We start from the raw sequence: 9,688 nt of genomic DNA, 5'->3' as shown, positions 1-9,688 counted from the left end.
AGGTGAGAAGACCACCTGAGCCTGGGGAGGTTAAGGCTGCAGTGAGCTGTGATCGCGCCACTACATTCCAGGAGTGTACTCTCAGTGACAGAATGAGACCCTGTCAAAAAACAAAAAACCCTCATGAAGGCCCAACCACAGGTGACTAGGATGGCAGAATGTGCTGGCTCTGGGATCCCTGGCCCGGGTCTCAGCCTGTTACCTAGCAGGTGCTCCGTCCAGCTTACAATCTCCAGTAAGTGTCTCCAAAGGCACACAGTCTCACGGGCAGAGAGATGAGCAGAGTAAACTCTCCTGCAGGTGCCCAAGCAATGGTCCACACGGCCCAGCAGGCTTCAGAGAAATGAGGGAAGGGTCCTCCCAGGACACGAAGACCTCCAAAGGCCACTTTCTGTTATAGATTTATTTGATACTGGAAACCGAGTCTGTAAGTTCAGACCCACGTGTAACGGATTGCTTCACGGTTGTCAGAGGCTAGTGTGCATTATTTCTGAGGATTATACCCAATGACATGACGCAGAAAACGCAATGGACAGACGGACGGACATAATAATTAAGACAAGAGACGCTAAAACGTGCCTTAGTGTCCACGTGATTGATCTAAGGCGGGGACCCTTCTAAGGTGGGGACCCGAGTGATTGATCTAAAGCAGGGTGGCTTCCCGCCACCAGGCGCGGACTGGGCTGTGTGCACTCCAGGCGCCAGGGACGGAAACTGGCTTGGAACCAAAGTCAGGGAGTCTACGGTCCCAGGGGCGACCTCCCTGTGCCCAACCGGCCTCTAAGTGTCTGCTCTTCATGAAGGACCAGGTGGCGACAGGGCTGATGGAAGCAGCGGAGGCCAGCAGCGGCACTGGGCACACCCATGCCATAGGAGGTGGGGAAACAGAGTCTGGGTGAAGTGGCTCCTTAACACTGTGCGTGGAGAGGCAGGGCAGGCGCGAGGAGGGGAGGTGGGAATGGAGCACCGTTCATCCGGGGATTAGCCAACCCGAGTCTCCTCCCTCCTTGGCAGCTCCAGAACATTCCCTTTGGCCGACGGCCACAGAAATGAGTGCCTGCCAAGACACATGGAGGAGAAAGAAAACAAGACACGAAAAAAACCCAAAAAACAAACCAAAAAAAACCCTCCCTGCCCCAGGAACAAACAGAACCCCTGGACCAAGGTCACATGAGATTCGGAAGACATCCTGCACCCTGCGCCCCAGGGAAAGGAAACACAATTCAACGTCTGGCTGCTTTGCTCAAGAAAAACTGCCACCCCACCCTGAGACTCCAACTCACTGGCCATTAGTGTTGTGTTGTTTTTTTTGTTTTTGTTTTTTTTTTTTTAAGTGTTTTTTTCTTTTTAATACCCAAACCATCCATTTTCAAAGCTTTTTTTTAAAAAAATTGTTTTTTGATTAAAAAAAAAAAAAAAATCTAAAACTGCCACAAAAACTGAAGAGGCAAGCCCCAGGCCTGGCCTTTCCAGCTGGAGGCCTGCTTTCCCACGGACCGCACTGCCAGAGCCCAGCCCGGCCCCTCTGGGTGACCGTCCCACGGCTGGTTTGCCCCGGACCACTCTGCTCAGTTTGGGTGAGCACTAAATGCCTGGTGGCGTCGCTAAATAAGGACAAGGGAAAACGCAGCCCACCCTTCCTTGAACACCTTCTATCTGGGCTGAACGTTCTTGGGAATGTATAAGTTATCTGGATGAAGGAGGCAGGAGGCGGAGAAAAATAAATACCAAGAACTAAAGTGAGAGTCCCAGGACCTCTGGGCAGCTCAGCCCCTGGGGCAGAGAACGGCCTCCAGGGAGGAGACCCTGATTATCCAAACACTGCGCTGAGACTTGCTCTCCTCCACAGCCGCTTGCCCCAGGGGGCGTGAGTCTCAGGGAGAAAAGGGCCAGCCCCGCAGATACTGTCCCCTCTGGCCTGACTCACAGCTGACCCCAGGCTCCTGCCCGGCTGCAAGGCTGGCCTGGCTGTCCGGGAGCTCTGGGAGAAGCTGGGCCTGGCCCTCTGGGCCTGAGGACTGGCTGGCGGTCCCGCTGCTGGCTGTGCTGGGCCGGCCGCACTCAGGCCTGCTCCTTGTCCGCCCTCCAGAGCCGCTCTTTCACCTCCGGCGGCAGCGTGTTGAACAGGTCCTCCTCCACCACCAGGCCGCTGCGCTTGAGCAGTGGGCACTCGCCCAGCTCCACGGGCAGGCACTCCAGCCGGTTGCCCCGCAGCTCGATCTGCGTCAGGTTGGTCAGCTCGCCCACCCTCGAGGGCAGTGACTGCAGCACGTTGTTGCCCAAGTGCAGGGCCCGCAGCTTCCGGCACTGGAAGAGCTCCGGAGGGAGCGTCTCGATCTGGAGGGCAGAAGGCAGGGGCAAGAGTGAGGTGGGTGTGGCTGGGATGGGGCCTCTGGGCTTCCCTTCCCTGTCTCCGCCAGATCTCAGCATCTTTTCTGATCCCCAGGCCCCCACCCCAGCACCAGCATAATCTGAGCCAAAGTCTGGCCAACATCTGCCTGTGCACCAGGTCTCAGCTCTGCAGTCACTTCCTCCAGAAAGCCTTCCCTGACCTCCTGGGTCTCATGGCCGCCACATCCCCACTTGCAGTTCTTATCCTTCCATCTGTTACCCCCCAGACACAGGCTCTAAGGATGAGACCTGCCTGGTTCGATTCCCACTGTCGTCCAGCACCTAGCACCCTCGGAAGTACATCGCACTGGCTAGCTGCTCCCACCTCCATCCCAGGGTTCACCAGGAGCCAGGCTGTTGGTTCTGCCCAGCTTAAGAACTACTTGCGAAAGCAAAACAGCATGCTGAGAAAACCCACCCCGTTAACTCTTCCTGAGAGGTTGGGAGAGTTCACCGGTAGGGGTGAAGATCCCAGCTGTGTCACTGCCCCTTCCCCGGCCCGTTTCCTCATCTGTTAAGTCACAGGGTGGCATGAGTACAGGGAGCTTCGTCCTGGCCATCTGGAGCCCCGCCCTCCGATTTTGCCAAACATGAACGTAGTAGTCCCCGCTTAGCTACGGTTTTGCTTTCTGTGGTTCCAGTTACCCACGATCACCTGCAGTTCAAATACATATATATATATTTTTTTTTGAGATGGAGTTTCGCTCATTACCCAGGCTGGAGTGCAATGGCGTGATCCCAGCTCACTGCAACCTCCGCCTCCTGGGTTCAGGCAATTCTCCTGCCTCAGCCTCCTAAGTAGCTGGGATTACAGGCATGCGCCACCATGCCCAGCTAATTTTTTGTATTTTTAGTAGAGACGGGGTTTCACCATGTTGACCAGGATGATCTCGATCTCTTGACCTCGTGATTCACCCGCCTCGGCCTCCCAAAGTGCTGGGATTACAGGCTTGAGCCACCGCGCCTGGCCCCCAGTTCAAAAATATTAAATGGAAATGCCATCCTTTTTTTTTTTTTTTTTTTTTTTTTGACACGGAGTTTCGCCCTTGTTACCCAGGCTGGAGTGCAATGGCGCGATCTCGGCTCATCGCAACCTCCGCCTCCTGGGCTCAGGCAATTCTCCTGCCTCAGCCTCCTGAGTAGCTGGGATTACAGGCACGTGCCACCATGCCCAGCTAATTTTTTGCACTTTTAGTAGAGACGGGGTTTCACCATGTTGACCAGGATGGTCTCGATCTCTCGACCTCGTGATCCACCCGCCTCGGCCTCCCAAAGTGCTGGGATTACAGGCTTGAGCCACCGCGCCCGGCCTTTTTTTTTTTTTGGAGAGATGAGGTCCCACTCTGTTGCCCAGGCTGTTCTCAAACTCCTGGGTTCAAGTGATCCTCTCACCTCAGCCTCCCAAAGTGCTAGGATTACAGGAGTGAGATACTACACCCAGCCTAAATTCTGTAGGAGTCTCACTCTGTTGCCCAGGCTGGAGTGTGGTGGCACAATCACAGCTCACTGTAACCTCTGCCTGCCAGGTTCAAGCAATTCTCTTGCCTCAGACTTCCAAGTAGCTGGGATTACAGGTGCCCACTACCACACCTGGCTAATTTTTGTATTTTTAGTAGAGACAGGGTTTCACCATGTTGCCCAGGCTGGTCTTGAACTCCTGGCCTCAGGTGATCCATCCACCTCCGCCTCCCCAAGTGCTGAGATTACAGACATGAGCCACTACACCCAGCCAATATTCCGCTAAGTTTTAAATTGCATGTCACTCTGAGTAGCATGATGAATCTGTCCCGTCCAGGATGCAAGTGGTCCCTTAGTCCAGCGCACCCACACTGCATCTGCTATCCATGTTGGTCACTCAGTAGCTGCATTTGTAACCAGATGGACCATCACAGTCTCACAGGGCTTGTGCTCAGGCAACCCTTACTTTACTTAGTAATGGCCTCAAAGCCTCAGTGTACTGTATTTAATTTATAAGTTAAACTTTACCATAGGTACGTGTGAAGAGGAACGAACAGCATATACAGGGTTCTGCACTACCTACAGTGTCAGGCATCCACGGCGGCCCGCATTCCCTGCAGCTATGGAGCAACTGCTGTTAACAGACGACACCTGTACGCCGCTTAATTCGTGGCAGGTTCACACTGAGCACTGGTACTATTAACTGATTTAACCAGCAAATTACCTAGAAATACTCTGTCCATACTCTTCCCATTTTACAGATGGGGTAACTGAGGCCCCAAAGACACCGACTTGTCCAGAGGTTCAGCTGGTAAGTGGTGGAGCCAGGATTTCAACCTGGTTCATCAGCCCATGCACGGAGCAAGAAGCAAACAGTGGGGCCGCAGTGGGTTCATGTTGTGTCTCCTGGCACACGGGAAGAGCCTCATGTATGCCAGCTTCTTCCTTGCCCTGCTGTGATGAATCAGCTGGGGCTGTGAGTTCTTACTGAGCCTGACTGTCCCAAAGCTGCCGCCTTCAGATGGGAGCGGGGAGGAGGGCAGGAGTCAGGGACCCTGGGCCCCAATCCCAAGTGAGGATGATGGGCAGACTGCACAGCACCCTCTCCGAGGTTGCTCTGTCACTGCCCCCATTTTCCTGCCAAGGAGACTGAGGCTGGGAGAGATGACATGCCGCTCGTCTGAGGTTGTAGCCTCTCCGAAAGGGCCAGGACGGGACGTATGCCTTGCTTCCTTCCTCCCACTCACCGCCCATGCTATATGCTCCTCCTCCCAAATACGGCACTCAGTCACCGGGTAACCCTGGAAGTCGCCCCCCCGGGCCTCAGTTTCCCCATCTGTAAAAGGCACAGTTTGGACTAGAAATGCCTCTGAGCTTAGATATGCAGTGGCTTAGGACCTTTTTGTGGACTTGATCTCAACTTCCCGGGCACTCTCTCTGGCCATTTTTGGAGGAGGACCTCAGTTCCCAGGTAGCAACCTGGCTATCCCAGCAGGGAAATAAGCATGGCCAAGACCCAGCAAAGTGCTTCCTTTTCTTTTTGTGTGTGTGTGTGGGAGCGGGAACGGAGTCTCACTCTGTCACCTAGAGAGTTCAGTGGCACAATCCTGGCTCACTGTAACCTCTGCCTCCCGGGTTCAAGCAATTCTCCTGCCTCAGCTTCCTGAGTAGCTAGGATTACAGGTACGCGCCACCATGCCTGGCTAATTTCTGTATTGTTTGTAGAGATGGGGTATCACCATGTCGGCCAGGCTGGTCTCGAACTCCTGACCTCAGGTGATCCTCCTGCCTTGAATTCCCAAAGTGCCGGGATGACAGGTGTGAGTCACCACGCCTCACCTGGGTGCACAAGGTGCTTCCAGGGAGGCTCCTGGCCTCGGGATCCTACGCTGCCACCATTGTGGCCCAGGATTGGGAATGTGTCTGGGGTTGGCTTTGAGGTCACCAGGGCTGAAGGTCAGAGGGCAGATGGGAAGTGGGATCTGCGGGACCCAGGGGCCAGAACCTTCCCAGAAAGACCCCACTCCCACCCTGTGATCTCCTCTGCTGACATACTACTCAGTGGTCAGGGACAGCAGGAAAGCTCCGGCCAGCAAGTGGTAGAGCTTAGGTCCGCATGGAGTCTGGCTCTAGAGTCCCCTCCCTTAAAGGCTTCCTCCCTGGAACATGCCCTGCTCTGAGGCAGGGAGCCCTCTCCAGGCCCCACAGAGGAAAGGGGAGGTACTTTCAGTTGTTTGGCTCCCACCACAGCCACACCCATCCTCTGGACCTATCCTTCTCTCCCAAAGTGTCGTCTGCCCGGGCCCTGGAGGCTTGAGGTTGGTTCCCAATCCCTCAATTGCACCCCCTCTTACCTCCCCAGGGACTTAGGCGGGTCCCCATCAGCACTGAAAGGCCTCAACTCTACCTGATCTTTGAAAAAGACAGCTTTCCCAGGAACCTTCCAGGGCCCCTCCACTGTCCTTGGCTCTCTGGCCTTCCCGACCAACCACCGGAAAGCTGCTGTCTCTCTTCTCACTCCACCCCCATCACGCGGCTTCTGTCCTCGTCCACCCTTAACTCTTGCCAAAATCACCAGTTCCTAACCCAGCTCTGGCCTTGCCCTCCTCTTCCACAGACTCCTGTCCTCCTCCCTCTCTGGTCTCCACAGTGACCGTGTCAAGGACCCCTCTTCACCCATGAGCCTGGAAAGGGTAACTCTCTGGGCTTCAGGTGGATTCAGTATGGTCCCCTGGACATCCTGGGCCCCAGACACCTGACATGAGACACACCTTGGCCTCTGAAAACCTGCCTGCTCCAGTCTCAACAATCCACGCAAAAAACCTGTCACTCAGACCACCTCCACCATCAACCCCGTCCGCCAGCGTCTTCCAGATCCGTCCATGCCTCTCCATCCCTACCGGCCGTGGCCACGCCAGGCCTCACAGCCTCACCTGATGGTTAATCACAGCCTCCTAACAGCTCTCTTCCACTCTCCCACCTCTTACCCACCCCGCACACTACAGCAAGAGGAAGCTCACATTGCAAGGCAGCTCATTCCTTCGCCCACTCAATCACTGGGAATTTGGTAAACATTTGCTATTCCTCCGACTTTGAACAAAAGAGCTAGGTCTTAGTCATCAAAGCCTATGGGCTGGCAAGGGACCAGCTGTTTTTCTTTCTTTTTTTTTTTTTTTTTTTTTTTTTCCCCAAGGCGGAGTCTTGTTCTGTGACTCAGGCTGGAGCGCAGTTTCGGCCCACTGCAACCTCTGTCTCTTGGGTTCAAGCAATTCTCCTGCCTCAGCCTCCTGAATAGCTGGGATTATAGGTGCCTGCTACCATGCCTGGGCTGATTTTTGTATTTTTAGCAGAGATGGGGTTTCACCATATCGGTCAGGCTGGTCTCGAACTTCTGACCTCAAGATCTGCCCACCTCAGCCTCCCAAAGTGCTGGGATTACAGGGTGAGCCATCGTGCCCTGCCTAAGGGACCGGCTATTAAACAAATGAAGAGACAACTGAAACTGAGGTGGAGGACAGACCCTCCTGCCGCCCAACACCCCTAACACAGCCCCGCCTCTGCTCTCCGGGATGCCCACATTCCTGGGCAGCCCATCTCAGGGCTCCTCCCCACCAGAACCTCCTGGACTCTCCCTTTCCCCTCCACCTGGCTTCCTCCTCCTCGTCCTTCAGGGGCCTGTTCCTCTGTGTTCCCAGGGACCTGGGGCTCCGGCAGAGCTCCTATGCACCGTGCTAACTGCCTGGTGACTTGGCCTTCATCCCTGTGTCCCCGGCGCCTCACTCCATAGCTGGATTCTAGGAGGGCTCAAAAACCATTTGCACAAAGGCCACGCGCAGCGGCTCATGCCTGTAACACCAGCACTTTGGGAGGCCAAGGTGGAAGGCTTCAAGGCCAGGAGTTTAAGACCAGCCTAGAAAACATAGTGAGACCCGGACTCTTAAAAAAAAAAAAAAAAAAAAAAGGCACCCAATTTGCACAAATCAGTAAACAAGTGAGTGAATGAATAACCTGTTTTGTCAAGGCTAATTAGCAAGAATTTAAATCTGGAGAAACAGCACCCAAGGGCCTGGTCAGACCACGCCCACCCCTCCTGGTCACCACAGGCCAAGATGGCTGAGGAGCTGCGGAGGGCGAGAGAGGAGGAAGAGGGGCTCAGGCCTCCCACTTAAAATGAGGGGCCTGCCTGGGACTGGCCCAAGGAAAACTGTTTTCCCTATTAAGGCTCTGGAGTTCCAGGGGGCGGGGACAGGATGTGATTAAGCCCTGTGCTAAACAGGGTGTCCAGAGGGTCTCCTTCCTCTGGGACAGCATGCCTGCCGCCAGCTCCTTTCCTGAGGGGTGACCTCAGCCAACAGGCATGACACTAACAGGCAAGGCTGGTGGGATGAGCAGGGGATGAGGGACAGGATGGGGAGCCAGGCTGGAAGCTCACACCCTCCCCTAGCCAGGACAGCCCTAGCACACACTGCTCTACAGGAGCTGTGGGGAAAGCCCGAGCTCATCAAGGGCAACACTGTGACATGGGGAAACCACAGGGTCCCTCTCCATAAAGAAGCGTTGGGTTTGTTCTGGGCTTCCCACAGGTGGCTTCTCCCCACGGGACTCCAATTTTCCTATTCAGTGGGCCTGCCCCAGAACTGCGAGAGAAAACCCCGCCCTGGTACACTCTCCCGCTGTGCTCAAGTCATCATATGGGATGGCAGGAGATGGACTTGTCAACATTCCTGATACGTGTGAGTTGCAGGCTGCTCTGTAGTAAGAGAGCCCTGGGGAGGAGGGGAGGGAGGCTGCCAGGCCAGCAGGCATCTGGAGGACCCGAAGCCTCCATTCTGAGTGATGCTGGAGAAGGTGTGTCCTGTCCTGGGGCTGGGGAGGACAGAAAGGGCTTTCCAGGAACCCCCTCCCTCCGTGCCCGGGGATGTAGAGACAGATTCTGTTGGGAGGACTCAGGGGGTTGGTGGGAAGAGGACAGGCACGTCATGCCGGCACAGGGTGAACACAGAGCAGGTGCTCACTAAACCAACAGGGACTTCACCTTGCGCGGCATGGCAGATGCACCCAACAGCAACAAGCATACTAAGAAATGTGGGTTGCCACACGGAGGCTGCGGAGGGAAGGGTGCTCAGTGAAAATGCTCCGGAAATTGCAATGCTTTATATGAGCAGGAGCGGTTTTGCTATTTGGCTCACTGCCGCTGGCCCACCAGAACCTCCTGGACTCTCCCCTTCCCCTCCACCTGGCTTCCTCCTCCTTGTCCTTCAGAGGCCTGTTCCTCTGGGTTCCCAGGGACCCAGTGCTCCAGCAGAGCTCCTATGCACTATGCTAACTGGTAAGTTCCCCAAATACACCCCATGTTTCATTTGCTGGCTCCAGGGCTCTTTTTTTTTTTTTTTTATTTTTTTTTATTTTGAGACTGGGTCTCAGCTGGGCACAGCTCATGCTTGTAGTCCCAGCACTATGGGAGGCTGAGGCAGGCAGATCATCAGGCCAGGAGTTCGAGACCAGCCTGGCCAACCTGGTGAAACCCTGTCTCTACTGACAATGCATAAAATTAGCCGGGCATGGTGGTGGGTGCCTGTAATCCCAGCTACTTGGGAGGCTGAGGCAGGGGAATCACTTGAACCTGGGAGGCAGAGGTTGCAGTGAGCCGAGATCGTGCCATTGTACTCTAGCCCAGGCAACAGTGTGAGACTCTGTCTCAAAGTAAAAAAAGAAAAGAGAGACTGGTTCTCACGCTATTGCCCAGGCTGGAGTACAGTGGTAAAATCATAGCTCACTGCAGTCTCGAACTCCTAGGCTGAAGTGATCCTGCCTCAGCCTCCCAAGTAGCTCGGACTAC

The 9,688-nt window shown here is 54.9% G+C and overlaps 1 protein-coding gene across 4 annotated transcripts in view; it reads right to left on the bottom strand.

Moving 5' to 3' along the window:
* Positions 1–388: 388 nt before the first annotated feature.
* The window catches only part of LRRC8A (leucine rich repeat containing 8 VRAC subunit A), a 41,696-nt gene continuing 32,396 nt past the window's right edge, over positions 389–9,688 (bottom strand). For all 4 annotated transcript variants that reach the window (XM_003940025.4, XM_074395427.1, XM_074395428.1 and 1 more), the window contains one exon: positions 389–2,337. In XM_003940025.4, the coding sequence (XP_003940074.1) occupies positions 2,062–2,337 (276 nt within the window). In that variant the 3' untranslated portion in view covers positions 389–2,061. The remainder of the gene's footprint in view (positions 2,338–9,688) is intronic.

Source organism: Saimiri boliviensis, chromosome 2, assembly GCF_048565385.1.
Source record: "Saimiri boliviensis isolate mSaiBol1 chromosome 2, mSaiBol1.pri, whole genome shotgun sequence".
Taxonomy (NCBI): domain Eukaryota; kingdom Metazoa; phylum Chordata; class Mammalia; order Primates; family Cebidae; genus Saimiri; species Saimiri boliviensis.
Note: the sequence above shows the minus strand (reverse complement) of the source record. Positions and strands in the feature narration are given on the sequence as shown.